Genomic DNA, 17,073 nt, shown 5'->3' on the forward strand with positions numbered 1-17,073 from the left:
TAACATAAAACCTAGGTGGATGAAATATAGGTTTAAATATTAAACACAGTGCCCTTCAAGCACAAACTATATGCTCTAACATTTAAGAAGATATTTATACAAATCTGGAAACTGTGAGTATCAGTTACATATGATCCCATGAAAGGGTTCAAGTTACTTAGCTCATCACTGAGGAGAGGAAGCAAATACTGGCAACCCTGAAATGAAAGAAGAAATATTTAGACGTGAAACATCATATTGCTTTGAAACATTACAAATATGATGATCCAAGAACAAATAAATTGCAAGAATTTAAAAGGAATCACATTAAGACGTATTCAGGCTCGTCATGAACCAACCAAACTGACAGTTTCCATGAGGATCGAATGGACCAGTTATGGATCCCAAAAATAAATAAGACAATTAACTTGTGAAAAGGGTCTAATCTCACAATATTGAACATGGGGAGAAGACAGACTAACACAATTGTAAATATACTTAGGATAAAAGAACAGTTATATAATTTTTAATTTTTAATTATCAAGAGAACAGTTTGATTAGGAAAAAGATATAAAATGATGTTACCTCTAAAGATCATTGATGCCGACGTCTTTTGACATTGTCCTCACTAAATGACTGCCAGTTATTATGATCAAGGGTGCTCAGGTCATCAAGTTCCGCAATGGCAAGCAAGTATGTTGTGAGTTTCCTAAGCTCCTGATCACTGTCTCGGCTAGAATGAGCCCTCTTGAATGGCTTGATGGTTAAACCATTTTGTGGGTTCATCACAAAATTCCTTCGCAGATCATCAAACATTATAGTGTTTTTTGAACTGTAGAACTGAACACAACAAGAAACCACTAGTCATCAACTAACTGATCGTTAGACAGCAGAAGAAAATCACAATACTTCTATACAATGCATAGGAACTGTTATCCATCTCCAAATAAATGCTATTGATAAAAAGACAAAATTCATTACTGTGCCTGAAAATGATGGCAATCCATCTAGAAAAATAAAAAATAAAAAATCCCCTTACAACTTGTAATGGGCAAATTATAAATGATGGTATTGTGTCTTCATATGTTATGCAAAGGAGTTAGCAAAATCTCAACATCACTCAGAAGTTACAAAAAAGGAAACAAGAAAAAAGAGCAAAAGGAGATAATTAATAAAGCCATAGTTCCATACCTCAGGGAATTGAGCCCAGATCAAGCCTAACGGCTTGCAATCAAAGATCCCACGGGAATCTGATTGAACTGTGATCATTGCTAAATGGTCTAGAAGAGCTGTGATTTTGTAGTTGGGATTGCTGAGTACACCAAGCTCAGCCATCTTCAATTCAACCCACTTCATGCTGTAGAAAGGATATATATATATATATATATCATTAAAATTAAATGAACAGATTATAAATCTATGACCATAGTTATTCATTATTCATTCAAATTCCCTGTAATCTACTAATAGCAAGCAGTTTGAAGCCTTTATTTGTTTGTATACTTAAGCTTCCAGATATAACCTTACATTTAAACTGAGAGGGAAAAAAAAGACTCAAGCAATTTTTATCAGTTCAAATTAATTCCTTTGTATCTAAGGGAAAAAAACAAAGCCTTAAGTGTTTTGTAAGAGTCCATTCACATGCAAGAAGAGGTGACGCTTGAGTACTGAAAAGCAATTTAAAGGAACTCTCTCAAACTCATTAGTCTCACCAACATAAATGACTTCTCTCAAATTTATACACGCATAGACACAAACATATCTGGCAGACCTCTTGACACATTTCTAAATGCCTAATTCACAGTCTAGCGAGATAACATGATAGAAAGGTTGAGATAACAAATTAGATTTCATCCACTATTTTGATCATTCTTATTTATCAAGGTATTTATCATCTGAGCACTATCATTCCATTCAGCCAGATATAGAGGCCATTGTTTTCCAGAATAAAATATCCATTTCAAATAAAATTATGTCAAAGAACATAAAGGAATAGAAAGAGAAAGGAGTAATTCATTCAACAAGAGTGACAGGAACCAATGTCATTTTGATGTTGAATTCATTTAACTTTATTTGTATCCATCGATAAAATAAGTCTTGTGCTGCCAAAACAGTTCAATTTGGATGAAGGAATTTATTGGTACACTTGCTGAAATCAAGCGGTTTAGTTGCTTCAAATGAACCACAAAAATCTATATGCAAGTGACTGTAATGGGAGGCTTCTTACAGGATTTGGGATTGATAATGATCAACAATACATAAAAAACAAAAGAAAGGATAGTAAAATATCAGCAAATAACCAACTAATTCACTTCCAATGTTATGCAACAATCTCCTAGTTAGCAAATTAGCATAACACTTACAAACATGGGAAAAAAAATAAGGGACATATATGTGTCGCAAATTCTTTACCAGTAGAAATTGTATAGAAATTTTGATTAATCCATCACTACCTGTGCGTTTTTATAGAATTGAGATAGCAATGGAATTTCAAATCGACAACTTACCTGGTTGCAGACCATATCATGATATCGTATTCAGCATAGGCAGCTGCAAGAAACTCATGAAGAACTACAAAATACAGTGTGGGAATGTTAAATGAGAGACACATGGAGACTCTTGAAATGTAGAAACTTGCTAAGACGAATATACTCACAAGGCCGCATAAGCTGAAGTGGGTTCTCTGCTGGGGACCGGTGATCAAATAGAGTATAATCAATATCTAGCACAAGCAGTTTCTTTCCTTCCCGGCATGGATTCCGAAGTTCAATCTATAATCCAATGCAAAGAAGAAAAAAAACACCATATATTCATCTGAAATTGGGTAACTGTTTACCTAGTTTATTTGTTTGTTTCGTTTTCCTAAGCAAACCGATTTGCACAGAAATAAATTTGAATTTGAAGCAGAAACGACCAAATAAAATAACAGCAATTACTTTAAAAGTACAAAAATAAATAGAAATAGCTAACCTTGTACTGACTTATACGCCTCCTCAACTTCTGCTTATTGCCATGTTTATCTTTAATTTCAACAGCCTCATCTTGGGGAAGCTCAAAATCATCAACAATGTCTGGAGACTCCACTTGATCCACTATAATGTCATCTTCCGTAGTACTAATTTAATTCAGCAACAAATTATCAAACACTTGGTGTGCATAAAATCATACAGAAAGAACATAATAGAGAAATGTGAGAGCGAGAGCAGACCCAATCATGGTCATTCTGAGGGAGGACTTGAAGGGGAGAGAGGAGAGCAAAACGGCGTCGTCGGCGAGCTTTGAAGGGAGGATTTTTGGGTAGAGAAGCTTTTGACGTTTGGGCAAGACGTCGGTGGCTTGGCAGATTCGGCGCTTGAGCTCGCCCACCGTGTCGTCCCCGCATACGCGAACCGTATACTCCTTCCCGCTCCACTTCACTGTCAGTGTTATCTCCTCCTCCGGCAACGACGTCGTTGAGGTTGAGCCTACACCTACTCCTGCCATTGCCATTGCGCAAATAACAACTGCTTACTTTCTCAATCTGTGTGTGTATGTGTGCGTCTCCCTTTCTCGTTGAGGTTTAGACTTCAGGTGGCTACCTATTTTATATTCTTATTCTTATTTTGTGCTCATTTTCATTTTCTTAGAATTAAATTTAGAGCCCAATCCAAATATTGATATATATTTTTTAGGCTAAAATTCACTTTTGGTCTCTATAATTTGATACTTCAATCATTTTTGAGCCTGTAGTTTTAATTCTGTTAATTTTGACCATGTAGTTTCATATTTGTAACAATTCAAGGACAATTTAGTATTCTTTTCAATTTTTTTGACGATGCAAAGGGCAATTTCTTCAACCCAAAATCCTTGAGCATAAAAGCTCTTCTGAAACTCCCCTAATTTCATATTAGGGCTTGAAATTGGTCATTTGGGGTTTAGGGGTCTTCAAAAATTGGGATTAGCGGTTGAATTTCGAGCCCTAATATGAAATGGGAATTATTTCAAACAAGCTTTTACTCTCAAGAATTTTGGATTGACGAAATTGTCCCTTGATAAATTGACAAGAATACTAACATGCCCTTGAATTGCTTCAAATACAAAACTACAATGACAAAATTGACGAAATTGAAACTATAGGATCAAAAGTGGTTGAAGTGACAAACTACAGAGACCAAAAGTGACTTTTGACCTTTTTGTTAATGTTACAACTTACAAAGGCTATAATATGCGATTTTGCTCCTAAATTAACTATAATTGTAAATTTAACTGTTGAGTAAATTTTTTTGGTAAATTAAATACTTAAACTATACTAGCCTCTCCATACGCATGCGAGAGACATAAGAATTCATATTCTATTAATATAAGAAGTTGAGTTTGAACAATTGATGAAAATAAAAGTAAATATAAAATCGAACGTGTGCTATCAAAAGAAAATCATATATTAACAGGAAAATCTCCAATTTAAAAGTAAAAACAATTCTGTCAATCGTCATCAAGTGGAAGGGAAAAACAACTTTTAATATGTGTATGAGAAGACTTTCTCTTATACCGTCCATAAGAGTGGCATAAGTGATGGTGCGAGGAAACAATTCCCTCACAAATACTAGGTAATTACTACACTCTGCTCTAACTATAAGCTGAGTTTAAAATAAACTTCACAATGTTTCTTTCATCAATGGCAACAAAATCAACGATCAATTCGGTAGTTGACGCATCTGCAGAGAAACCCCTCTCCACCATTTGTTGAATAAGTACCATTGTCTCCGATGTCTCATAAGTCCTTTTGATGATAAACCATAGAAAAGGTCCAATGCATATTCACAATTTTTCCAGCAATGCATAAACCTTCCATAAGAATAGTGTAAATCACAATTAGTGAAAACAATACAACTCAATACTACTACAGTGGTCCTTTTTCCTCCCATTCATCTCTTCTTTTTTTTCTTTTTCTTTTTTGGGTTGAACTTTCATTTTGCTTTACTAAAAAATGGTACTGATAAAAAAAATAAAGGCGGGAAAGTGGTATAAATGCCTAACTGCATTGTCCATTCCAAAGGTAAAATAACAAAAAGAAATGGCAGTAGGTGGGTTACATACAAAGTGCCTCCATGTCCATCAAGAGAAAAAGGAAAATAAAAATAAAAGTGCCTCCATGTATATCTAGTCTTCATCCTCTGTTTCTTCATCATCGTCGTCGTTGTTTTCACCGTACCTCCAACCATCCTCAACATTGTCGCGGTCCTCCTCAGTCTCTTCACTATCTTCTTCCTCGTAAACTACTTCATCTTTGACGGGCCAGGGCTTTTTCATTGTGTTCATAGTGGCAGGAGATGGAGTTGCGCCTTTACGCTGAACAACTTTTGCAGGCGGGAACTTTAAGTTTGGTTTGGGCCTGTTTTGTTTCTGGCTCTTGCCATTCACACGTTTTCCAGCATAGGCATCTTGATCACTGGCTTCATCCATCTCATTGTCAGCATTATTAGGCGCATTCTCCGCATTCTCATCAGACATATGGCCAGGATGCTCTCTCCTGAGATGTAGTTTAAGCTTGTATTCATGGATGTAGGCCTTTTCACACCCTTCATAAGGACAAGCATAAGGGCGATCAGATGATGCAGAGCCATAACCCCCTGCGGGAGGCTTGGGAGTTTTGATTTGCTTCTCTGCAGGTGGGGTAGCATATTTTGGCACGTCCACCATCACACTCTGTAAAATTAACAGTAACATTGAGAATCAAGTCATACTTCCTATGTTATTTAAGTCTAGCAAAGTATGAGTGACCAAATTGAAGACAGATAGTTTGGCGCTATTTTCAGATATTTCTATTAGTAAGGAGTAAGGACCGTCCCATGCCTCTGAATTCAAAAATTCTTATCTTCTGTATCAAAACCAACATAAGCTTTTGATTTGGACTGGTGAATCTAGAAGAAGATAATTAGATTTGAAAAAGAAAAAAAACACATGTCAAGTTTCTAAACAGGATGAATTCCAACCATTTGACAAAGATGTGCTACTTCAAATTCACTCTCAAAATAATTTGAATCTAGAAGAAGATAATTAGATTTGAAAAAGAAAAAAAACACATGTCAAGTTTCTAAACAGGATGAATTCCAACCATTTGACAAAGATGTGCTACTTCAAATTCACTCTCAAAATAATTTGAATCTATTTCCATCTATTACAAAGAGTATCAAAACTATATTTTTATATTTCTTTCAACATTTTAAAGCAAATTTAATGTAAAAATTTCTATATAAATCCCTCATACAGCCTAAATGATTTGGGGCAAAAAAAAATTCCATATTACTAGCACTATATTCAGTAGAAGAAAGACGAAAAAAATGAAGAAAATAACGGCAAAATATTTCCTAAACAATAAAAGTGGGGGAGTATTACCAACCTTCTCATGGTGAGACGAAATGTGGTTTTTAAGCTTGTATTCATGAGCATATCTCTTTCCACAGTCTGGGTATGGACAAATATGATAGTTCTCTTGCGAATGTGTTTTCATGTGAGACCTAAGGTTGAAATCCAGGGAGAAGGCCTGCAGATGTGAGATTTGAAATTAATGACAACACAAAAAATAAAAAGTTCTACATGTCACACACACCAACAAATAAAGGAATATATTAAGCCCAAAAAGCTCAGGTGATAGTGGGATTTATTTTCTTAATTGGATGTGTAATATTTGATTACTTGTATGACAGTAATCATTATCTTAAGAAGCCTTCATTAAGGATGCCCATAACTGTAATTCATGACCATATTCTGTTTTGCTGATCCTATAAATTTCACTTTTTTTTCCATTTCAATAAATTTTTAAAATCTAGCATCGAAGGTTGTGAAGGAGGCTCGTAGGATCTAGTCAAGCCTATATTAGATATACTTGATTCATTCTGAAAAGGGAAGGTGAGACAGATGCATACTGCATTTTTAGACGAACAATATTGATCATATTTTGTGGGGGGAAACGTACAACCAACCATCACAAATTCAACATTAGATGCCAGGAGAACAAAGAAAGAAAACAGCAAGGAAAAACTGTTTTTAATAATGGAAAAGATGATACCTTACCACAGCCTTCAAAGTTACACCGATAATCTCTCTCCCCAGTATGAATAAGAAAGTGTCTTTTCAACTTTGAACTATCCAAAAATTTCTGCAACATTCACAATATTATTTTTCTGATTACTAAGCAAGACATTAGAAATTTTGCTGGAAGATCAGTATCCATCCATTTATTTTTCTTTTCCCTTTTCCCCTTTTTCCCCGAAATTCCATTGGTTTACTTACCACTATACCTTAATTTAAAGTAACACTATAGTGTGATGAGGAACTATGGGGATTGCATATTTGGGACAGCACAAGACTTTACAAGTTACAGAATATAAAAAAAAGTTACAGGCCAACTCCTTACAAAATACTTTCTTCTTGTTTTTTTTGTTTTACCAAACTGAAATCCAGAGAGGAAGAGAAAGAAAAAATAAATTTCGTTGGAAAGTCGGTATCCAACCGCTAATTCTTTTTCCCTGAGTTCCATTGATTTACTTGCCAATATACTTACTTAAAACTAAAGCGATTCAGTTCAACAAAGAATTATAAGGAAGTGCATATTTGGGACAACACAAGACTTTACAACTTCTAGAAATAAGTTAATAGACCAAGAAACTGAATAAATACTCTCTTCACGTTAATTGACTAATGGTAGACCCCACTTAGCAAATACCTCCTTAAGCCCAACCAGAAAAGTTATTAGACCAACTAGTTAACAAATACATCCTTCATAGTAAGTTAATAATGATAACGCATGGGATTTAACTTCAACATTCACCTTATCATCTGAATTTAAAATAGTAAGCTGATAAATCTTCTCCATTTCTTTTGACAAGATAGTAACTTTCTATCTCAATTCCATAGCTTTACTGTATCTGTGTAAACAGGCACTACAAGGAAAGCAAAAGGCTGGGGAAAACATCATAAACATTGAAAATAATACCTTTCCACAACCCTCATAGTGACAAACATATTGTCTTTCCCCATGGATGTGTGAATGCTTCCTCAAAGCACCAGCATCAATAAAGGTCTTCCCACAGCCTTCATAGCTGCAAAGAAAAAGCACTTCCGTTGTTGGTTCTGGCTCTGGCTCTGGTGCCACAGTTTCTTTTGATTTCTCTTTCAAAGCCTTTATTGTATCCGCTAACAAAAACACAAAAAAATCAGGCCAAACTGAGGCTTCATAAGAACAAAGACAAACAACAGCTCTCTTTTCATGTCATTCCAAGATGACTCCCTTAAGCCTAAACTCATTTGTGATCCATAAAGTCTCAAGCCTAAAGTAAAATTAACACATTGAATTAAAATAATGCATCACTCATATGGCATATCAGGAAACTAAAACCTATAAGATATTATACGGCACATGACAACACAAATGTACAACCCAGAAAACACTTTAGAAGTCAAATTATTGACTGACAGAAGATGCATTAGCACTAATGGAATATGAGTAGCAGTGCATACAATGATGAAAGTATATGACCTTGATGTACTAATGGCCTATTCATTATGTAATATATATATATATATATATATATATATATATATATATACAATCACAGAAAAAGAAAGAATTGAGTACACAAGAAAGCTTCCATGACTTCTACAAGATCAAACACAGCTTAGCATGCAGAACGCACACATCATACTAAAGACCGTACTAATTCCATATGTTTGTCTCTTTTTTCCTTTTCTGATAAGAAACTTGTTTTTCTTTTTCTTTTTCTTTTTCTTTATATTCATATACACTTACTAATTCTATATAATAATTTTGACTCTTGCAAAACTCCTGCAAAATGACTTGCAAAGTAAAGTGGCTTAGAAGTACATTGAGGAAGCACACTATAGAACACGGTAGGAAAGAAAAAGTAAGATGTACCTGTGACCCATTTCAATAGAGAGCACTTCCCACCAGTTGCTACAACATCTTGAGGAACCCTAACAGAAAATTTCATCAAACTATTAGCCAATGCAAGGTAAATACTTCAAAATTACCAACCACAACTGGAATCTTTATTTATTTATTTCTTTATTGGTGGAAGGAGGTCAAACGGGGAGGGATTCAAATTTTGGCCTTGGGTATGAGGGTAAATGCTTACTATCACAGGACATACAAGCCCACGGCACTGCAGTGGGCAGCTTGCTTCTAAATGAATTGATCTTAATCATTATACAGAAAAACAAAAAGAAAGGGTTCGATAAACTGATTTTCTACTTTGAGAGTTCCTACGCATTAAACTCAGGGGGAAACATAAAATTAGGCGATTTAAACCCAAATTGTACAGTAACCAAATAATGAACCCATTTCATGGAGTAAACGTTTATGTTTACTTTGGTTTTGAAATTGCTAAACAAAGCATTGAACAGCATCTTGGCTTAGATATTGCTACTTTTCTTTCAAATTATGACAAAGCCCAACCCATCCTTCTCACTTCTCAGCAACCATCCACAACTACAATTGAATCCCATGAAAGTACATTGCTTCAGTTTGACAGAAAATTGAAAACATAAAACTAAGTGCACCTCTATTTTCATTTATTTGACACCAAAAGGACAAAAAGAAAAATAGAACACAACACTCGAAGCAGTGATTTTCAGAGAGTGAGAAAATTGTATTTGCACTAAAATTCCAACCCAGGAAGTTCAAAAGATTGTATTTCCTATTATTCATCTAAGTTTTCTCGGAGACCAAACAAAATCAGTAATTGAGTCCTAGAAAACATAATTCATAAAACATCAAATTAAAAATTAAAGAAAAGGAAAAATAGATACCATTCTTTAAACCATTTTACAGCGGGAGTCTTGGATCGGAAGATGGGGCGCCTCTCGAAATAATTGTGATGGAATTGGGTCTCCATCTCGTTCTCCTTTTGTTCGACGCCCTTATTCGAATTCCAAGACCAGAATTAGGGCTAGAATTACCGTTTGGATATTAGAGAGAGATCGCGAAGGAGATAAAGCTTTGGGTTGAGCAGCTCTTGCTATGTCGGTTCATCACTTCATGTCTGTTTGCCGGGTCGGGTCAACGGCCGGAGGCCTAACCCAAAGTCTGTTTCTTTTTCTTTGGTCATGAATTTGTTTCTTTTGTTTTTAACAAAAATTGTATCAACCAAGGAAATAGTTATTTTGCATATCATAAACTCTGTATTTTATTTATTTTGAATTTCTAGAATGATACTTAAATTTATATCGGTGGCAGTTAGCAGTTGGCAGTTGGGTGCCAAGTGTTAGTTATTTAGGCTCGAGGTTGTGGGACCCTAGTATTGATGGTGAGAGTAGACAATCTCTCCCTAAACTTTTGTTCATTAAAAAAAAAAAAAAAAATCTATAATGATACTTCAGCTACAAAGACATGTATACGTCTAAAACCAATATCGACGTCTATAATTTTTCTCACACTTCAGTAACATTTGACTAAAATATCGCTATAATATCGATAATATCGAGATGATGAAGGCAATGAAAATTTTGAATATTTACACTAACACTCCCTGAGGTTTTGTGAAGGTTTCTTGTGTTTTCACAAAACTCCCCTTGGGTCTCAAAAATTACATGAACACTCTCTGAGGTTTCAATTTGTTTTCACAAAACTCATTTTCATTAATTGTTTGTCCAAAAATTGATAATTTTATTGAAGTAAAAAAAAAAAAACTTATGTAGATGATAAAATTAACCTCAATGAAGTATATGCATTCCAATCTCAATGGCCAACTGTGCCATTGGATAATTTTTTCTATAAAATCATCAATCTTTGGATGAAAAATTAATGAAAATGAGTAGTTTTGTAAAACAATTTAAAACCTCATGAGGTGTTCTTTAATTTCCAAAACCTCAAGGAGTTTTGTAAAAAACCGAAAACCTCATGAAGTGTTAGTGTAAATAACACAAATTTGAACCTTATAGGTACTCTATGTGGTACTAAATCACTCATGTATCTTATCTTGTAATGTATAATGTGTAAAATATTGTAATAAATCATTATAAATAAAGGACTATGGTGTGTTTAATATTTTTTCATTAATTACTACATATTTTCTACACTTCCATTTTTGTTAGCTTGCTATATAATCAAATTAAATCAGTTAAACCCATCATGCAATACATTTCCTTCTAATTTTTTGTAATAAAGTAATAGATAATTGACTAAATAAACATCCTCCAAAGTTTCAAGAAAAATTTCCAAGTTTTTCTTACAATTTCCATGGTTTTTATTTAATTTATCGATATTGGTAATATCCTGATATTTCCACTGAAATTTCCATATTTTTGGACTACCGATATTTTCAAAACCATCGATACTTTAAACCTTGTTCACAACCAGACTGATCTTAGGGGTGGATGCGAAGGGTGATAACCATGGGTCTCCAAGTAAGGGGGCCTCAGTGGACGGGGTCTTGATTAGATATTGGTTTCATTAAAGTACCATTTTGTACTTAGGTGGATTTGTATTTCTTCCCAATCCTTGTAGATCGTTTTTATGTTTTATATCAAATTGATGTTTTGCTTAAATGTGTTTATCTAACTGAGCTCCCATTTTTTGTTATTAAAATACTTTTGTTTTGATAATATCACAAAATTTGAAACTTGAGTGCAAGTCTTGCTGCCAAGCATAGGTTTCCAAAGTTAATTTAACATCAAACGTAAAAGGTATGTCAACATTCTCTTGCGTAATATATATGTATATATATACACACACACAGAAGCATCAACAACCCCATATATAATGGGAAATAAATTAACTGAAAAACAGAGAATAAGCATCAGCACCGAATGACACCCCATCAAACAAAATCTTTGTAATATTCTCTGCCCACCTAATTTCTGGGAATCTTCTATTTGGACTTTGGAATGCATGCCCTGCAGGTTTTCCAAAAGTCCTATATATATATATATATATATATATATATATATATGAAAAAAGAAAAAGTAAAAAAATAAAAGGCATGCTGCCCATTGATTGACCAGGCCGATTTGCTGACTCAACTGAGTCCTAGTGAGTTAACTCAGCCAATATCTGCAGCATCATCCAAAACCTGCCACAACAATAGCTTCCCACTTGGAACATCGGCATCACTTTGTTCTGTTGCACACTCTGCCTGCTGCAAACTTTTTGCTAATTTTTTCATCCTCGTGGGCACCAAGCTCCTCACCATGTTACTCCAAATCGGTAACCTAACTCGTTCGATAAAACAATTTTCCATCTCCTTAACAACGTCCATCATTGTTGGACGACATGCTACATCTGATGAGACACAGCTTGCTGCCACATTTAACACGTGCCTTATTGTGCTTGACATGTACGTGGGCAACCCTAGCCTTGCATCACAAATTTGTTCTATTCTTTGCTCTTTGATTAATGGAATTGCCCAATCCACTATTGAAGCTGGTGATTTATAGATGTCAATGACTTTCCTTGAACTTATAATCTCCAACAACACAACGCCAAAACTAAACACATCATTCTTGGTACTTAGTTTGCTAGGAGTGGTGTAACAAGGGTCCAAGTATCCAATAGTACCTGCAGCGGGTTCACTCGGGTGACTCGGCGAGTCGACTCGCAAGAGCACGGCAAGTCCAAAGTCCGCCAACTTGGCATTCCAATCTGAATCGAACAAAATGTTTGCCGACTTGACGTCTCTGTGGATCACCATAGGTTCCCCTTGGTGAAGAAATTGGACAGCCCGGGCAACACGAATGGCGATTTCCACACGTTTAGGCCATGGAGGGGGTGTGGATGCAACATGAAGTAGGTCGTGGAGAGAGCCATTGGGCATGAACTCCATGACAAGGAGCTTGTTCTTGTTTGAGTCTTGATGACTTGTTCCAAGAAGGCTTATAACATGTGGGCTTTCGGGTAGAGAAGACAACACACGTATCTCATTGTCGAGCTTAAGGAGTGATACTTGATGGGCATGATATTGATCAAGTGGCTTCTTTATGGCAACCAGTTTGTTGACTAGTATGGCTTTGTAAACCATGCCATGGCTTCCTTTGCCAATGAGCTTAGTTGGAGAGAAGCTTTCTGTTGCCTTCACAAGTTGATCATAATCAAAGTCCACCATTTTCTTCTTGATGAAAAATATACCAAGAAATTAAACTTCGATGAGTTTGGAGAGATGTGGAGGGAAATGGAAATGAGGGTTTTATTTGTTTGATGAGGTTGATGGGTTTCATGTAGGTGAGAGTGGGTAGGAGCAAAACTGGAAGAGCTTTTGGAGATGCCAGCGAATAAAGAGGCTGTGGGGGACATCAAAAGGAAAAAGCACATAGTAAACAAAAAAGAAAATGAAAGAAAAGAGTTATTGAGAAAAGATAAAGGTAGCAGTGTGCTGAGAGAAAAGCAAAACCCTACAACGAAAGGCTTCTGACCAGGGATGAGATCGATGATGCTCCATTAGATTAGATATGCTGGTTGGTTTGATTTCCCTGGTTGTTTGGTCCCTCTCCCACCCTATAACACTTTTTTATTTTTCAATTGTAATTTAATTTAGATCGAGTTAATTGTAGCAATGATCTCTGAAATATTACCCGAAAGTTGTTTCAATCCTTAAATTTATTTTTTTCAAATCTATTATCCTGTTTTTTTTTCTTATTCACTTTATTCCTTCCTTACCATTAATTCCGTCAAATTTTTCTGTCAAATTTAGGGTAAGTTCCTCATTTCACCTGTCATTTTTAAAGAATTAATGAAATTGAAGAAAAAAAAATTGAAAAATGAATTCTTATGCTCCATGGAGGAGCAGCGACCCATGGTGGACTTGAAAAGACAGATTGGAGTCAAGCTCCATTCACAGCCTCTTCTTGCAGTTCAAGTAGTGCTGCTGCATCATCTGCATCCACTAGTGCTGCTTGGTTTTCCCAAGAGAACAGTACAAGTGAGGAAAGATTGAAATGGGTGCACAACAGCTACATGATATAAAAGATAACTAACGCAGAGGTCTAGCCCAGTAGAAAAGTAATTTAATTTATAGGTTAATAATTTCATGTCCCTTATGGCACCTTGATGTGTCAAACTTATTTTATCCACGGGCGCTGCATGATTATAAAATCATGGTAGAGCCTTTAGCTATATAAACTTATCCTAACTTTTCTATTAGGATTGGGCGATTTTAATAGCGTGAGATTTTAGCATGTGCATGCAGTCGCTAATTGGAGGTAAAATGTCGTCCTCCAAGTTCTGTCACGCACATCACTCACAAATCTATGATATAAAAAAGCTTTAAAAAATGGAAAAACTTTGAATTTAAAAAAAGAAATCTGCACATCGAGGAAATAAAGAGAAATAGAGATAGAGAGGAAGAGACGAGAGAGAGGGGGTTGGGGACCTAGGTCGGTGATTGGATCGGGAGGAGACAGGGAAAGAGGGTGGTGATTACGGCACATGGTGGTCGGGCTGGTGGCTACAATAGGGGAGGGGGTTCGGTGTGTGCAGGACAAAACATAGAGGACAACATTGATTGCTAAAAAACAAAAAAAGAGTAAAATTAAGTATTTCGCAGACATCAGAGACTATTTGTGATTAAAACCCTAAAAAGATAAGTGCATTATAATTGAGCACATAAAAAATAGATAGGAAAATAGGTTGAACCAAAAAGGTTTAGAAACCAATAACTTTGTTAAACAAGGTAAAAAGACATACATCACATGGACAAAAGAAGAAGACCTCCAAAAGCATACCAAACAATTGTCTCTGCATACAACAATTTCAGAAATCCAACCATTTGGTGAAGTAGACACACGTCCTTGGGGAAATAATACCATCTGGCGTACATTGACTTATCCGCGGACAAACTCCACATGGAATGGAAGCCATGGCCCCTACTTTGGGTTCCCGTTTAGTACCTCCCTTGCTTATGGATTTATAGCAAACTTTCCCAACTGGAAATGAAGCAAACTCCCCCATCCCAGTGCTCTTCACCTCCGTGACCCGTTTGTCCAAAACCAGAACCCTGAGAATCTCCTCAATTTGCGGTCTTGTGAACGAAGTTTTGAATATTCCACTCTTTTTAACTTCATCAGAAATTCCCTCCAAGGTAGCAACCTTGAGCTGATATATGATCTTTGCAAACCCGTCTTTTACACAGGTTATGTAATATTTATCGAGGGTCCCATTAGAATACCAATCCCCACCGGTTAACTCCTTGGAGGGCTCAAACTCTGAAGCCATATAATGCTTTCTCCCCTTGCTTTGGACATTTACAACCTCTTTTATCAGGTTCTTGGCTTGGAGTGATTTTATGGATTTGCCAACCAGATTGTCAGGGAGGTTCGCTTCCTTCTTCATGTCTCGTGTCCAAATTCCCATATCTTGCTTGCTTCGGATCACATTATATACGATTTTCTCGTGCTCTGTCAAAGACTCCAACGGGGAATTAGAGTCTGGCTGTTTCCGTTTGAGTGCTGAAGGTCTGCTCATCCTATGATCCTGTCGAGGGGTAAAGAAAACAACATAAGAAACTTTGTTGACACTTACATCACAAAGCTCTAAGACTTGTTTCTTTTTTGAGGTGATAAAAAATAAATCATTACTTTCTATGGGATAAGATACAACATAAAATCCAAAAATATATTCACTTAAATTAGAAAGACTATTTTTGGTGGCAGAGAAACAGGAAAAGAAAGCAAACAAAAACACTCAAACAAGTTAATATCCTTCGGAAACAATTGGCAACAGAAAAACGCAAAATTTTCACTGAATTTGGTTTTGTAAAAAAAATGTCAAAACTTAGGAAAGTTGATGAGTGGCAGTGTTCTTCTGAGTCTAAAGTTTCCTTTTTTCACTTCAGCTACACTACCATTATTTGATTTTCTTATTTTTCAGACTGTTTCTTAACAACCAAAGACAACGGATGTTATTTTTTTTAAAGAAAAACAGCATATACCCAAAACAATCAATATGCAAACTAGAAAAAAGTGGTTTTTGTGTGTTTCATTGCTAAGAACAAGTAAGAAATATAAGAAAGTAATGAACGCTGGTGTTCTGAGTCCAAGTTTCTTTTTTCACTTTCAAGTCAGAAAACAGGAAAATCAATGAATCGTAGTGTTACTGAAAGTTATTAAATTAAAAATAAAATGCTGAAAGTGAAAAAAAGAAACTTTTGTTAGAATTTGCCACTTAGACAATAAATGAAACCTCTGGCACCAAAAGAAGATTCAAGACATGGCATAAATACCAAAACAGATTCAACAGATGCCACTCATACATTACAATCCTTGAAAAGAAAAACAAGAAATGCTAGAAAGAAACAGGAAAAGCCACATGATTCATTTTCGAAACCAGGAAATGCTTGAAAGAAACATCTTTCAAATTTTTACATTCCCAAAGCACTTCTTATTGATTCTCTAGCCAAGAAATACAAACTTATAAATAGCACGTAATGAGAATATTAAAAACTACAAGTGTATGATTACAGCCTCAAACAAGTCCGATTGCATAAACTCAAAGTCCCACTGCATATTTTTGAGCTTTAAACAAGCAAATCGCATATCACAAGCGTCAACAAGGACTGATTTATGAATTGAACCACAACACAACAGATTCTATTAGATTCATCAACAAGGAAATGATTTATCAATCGACTTATTGAACACAACAGATTCTATTACAAGCATGAACATAACAGATTTATCAATTGTGTCGATGGAATCCCATACAGTTTGTCAAAAGTGAGATGTCTCTTTGTTTTAACTAGCAGGGTTACATTATTGCTCCCTTCATTGAACCTAAAAAGGGGTCACTCGAAGAAAAATCAAAACAGTGGCAACAAATGCAGTCCTGACCCATTTTGTCAATATCTTTTTACATATACACAATTATGAAGCAGGATGCATTTAATGAATGCTATAGCAAATGAATTTGCTCCGTTTTTTACACATCTAATTGTTTTTTTTCTTTTGCAGGAAACTAGAAAGGGTGGACAATCAGAGGAAGAGAAAACTAGAATTGAGAATCATATACCAAAAGCAAAGTAGGAATTCGAACACAAAGCACCAAAAGTAGTTTCATATCAAAAGGGCAAGACATGAACTCAATCCAACAGTTATGAATCATTAAACCAT

The 17,073-nt window shown here is 35.4% G+C and overlaps 4 protein-coding genes across 5 annotated transcripts; all 4 read right to left on the reverse strand.

Annotated features, from left to right (window-relative positions):
* LOC117616758 (ubiquitin-like domain-containing CTD phosphatase) lies at positions 1 to 3,565 on the reverse strand. Its single transcript, XM_034346168.1, has 7 exons — positions 3,188 to 3,565; positions 2,950 to 3,094; positions 2,636 to 2,750; positions 2,487 to 2,550; positions 1,171 to 1,336; positions 565 to 819; positions 1 to 197 (listed from the first exon to the last, which is right to left on the reverse strand). The coding sequence occupies exons 1-6, from the start codon at positions 3,466 to 3,468 to the stop codon at positions 574 to 576; spliced, it is 1,017 nt and encodes a 338-aa protein (XP_034202059.1). The 5' UTR covers positions 3,469 to 3,565; the 3' UTR covers positions 1 to 197; positions 565 to 573.
* A 1,387-nt stretch (positions 3,566 to 4,952) lies between these two features.
* Positions 4,953 to 10,114, reverse strand: LOC117614928 (zinc finger transcription factor YY1-like). Of its 2 annotated transcripts, XM_034343864.1 has the most exons (6): positions 9,787 to 10,114; positions 8,894 to 8,952; positions 7,955 to 8,154; positions 7,028 to 7,117; positions 6,359 to 6,502; positions 4,953 to 5,664 (listed from the first exon to the last, which is right to left on the reverse strand). In XM_034343864.1, the coding sequence occupies exons 1-6, from the start codon at positions 9,870 to 9,872 to the stop codon at positions 5,119 to 5,121; spliced, it is 1,125 nt and encodes a 374-aa protein (XP_034199755.1). In that variant the 5' UTR covers positions 9,873 to 10,114; the 3' UTR covers positions 4,953 to 5,118. The 2 variants fall into 2 exon arrangements, with proteins under 2 accessions (XP_034199755.1, XP_034199756.1); XM_034343865.1 differs by lacking the exon at positions 7,028 to 7,117 and having other exon boundaries at positions 9,787 to 10,095.
* Positions 10,115 to 11,743: 1,629 nt separating this feature from the next.
* Positions 11,744 to 13,186, reverse strand: LOC117615527 (serine/threonine-protein kinase-like protein At5g23170). Its single transcript, XM_034344627.1, has one exon. The coding sequence runs from the start codon at positions 13,074 to 13,076 to the stop codon at positions 12,018 to 12,020; it is 1,059 nt and encodes a 352-aa protein (XP_034200518.1). The 5' UTR covers positions 13,077 to 13,186; the 3' UTR covers positions 11,744 to 12,017.
* Positions 13,187 to 14,573: 1,387 nt separating this feature from the next.
* LOC117615632 (DNA-directed RNA polymerase III subunit rpc6-like) lies at positions 14,574 to 15,837 on the reverse strand. Its single transcript, XM_034344746.1, has one exon. It carries the CDS (start codon positions 15,428 to 15,430, stop codon positions 14,720 to 14,722), a length of 711 nt encoding a protein of 236 aa, XP_034200637.1. The 5' UTR covers positions 15,431 to 15,837; the 3' UTR covers positions 14,574 to 14,719.
* Positions 15,838 to 17,073: the final 1,236 nt, after the last annotated feature.

Source organism: Prunus dulcis, chromosome 1 (genome assembly GCF_902201215.1).
Source record: "Prunus dulcis chromosome 1, ALMONDv2, whole genome shotgun sequence".
Taxonomy (NCBI): domain Eukaryota; kingdom Viridiplantae; phylum Streptophyta; class Magnoliopsida; order Rosales; family Rosaceae; genus Prunus; species Prunus dulcis.

Excerpts from the sequence above, each read along its gene's own strand:
- LOC117614928 (XM_034343864.1), bottom strand. The coding sequence starts at position 9,872 with ATGGAGACCCAATTCCATCACAATTATTTCGAGAGGCGCCCCATCTTC. Across the intron at positions 8,155-8,893 it reads TCTATTGAAATGGGTCACAG|CGGATACAATAAAGGCTTTG; the intron begins GTACATCTTACT and ends TGTTTTTGTTAG. Across the intron at positions 5,665-6,358 it reads TTTCGTCTCACCATGAGAAG|AGTGTGATGGTGGACGTGCC; the intron begins GTTGGTAATACT and ends TTAATTTTACAG.
- LOC117615632 (XM_034344746.1), bottom strand. The coding sequence starts at position 15,430 with ATGAGCAGACCTTCAGCACTCAAACGGAAACAGCCAGACTCTAATTCC.
- LOC117616758 (XM_034346168.1), bottom strand. The coding sequence starts at position 3,468 with ATGGCAATGGCAGGAGTAGGTGTAGGCTCAACCTCAACGACGTCGTTG. Across the intron at positions 2,551-2,635 it reads ACTTCAGCTTATGCGGCCTT|TTCTTCATGAGTTTCTTGCA; the intron begins GTGAGTATATTC and ends TGTATTTTGTAG. Across the intron at positions 1,337-2,486 it reads ATGATATGGTCTGCAACCAG|CATGAAGTGGGTTGAATTGA; the intron begins GTAAGTTGTCGA and ends TCCTTTCTACAG.
- LOC117615527 (XM_034344627.1), bottom strand. The coding sequence starts at position 13,076 with ATGGTGGACTTTGATTATGATCAACTTGTGAAGGCAACAGAAAGCTTC.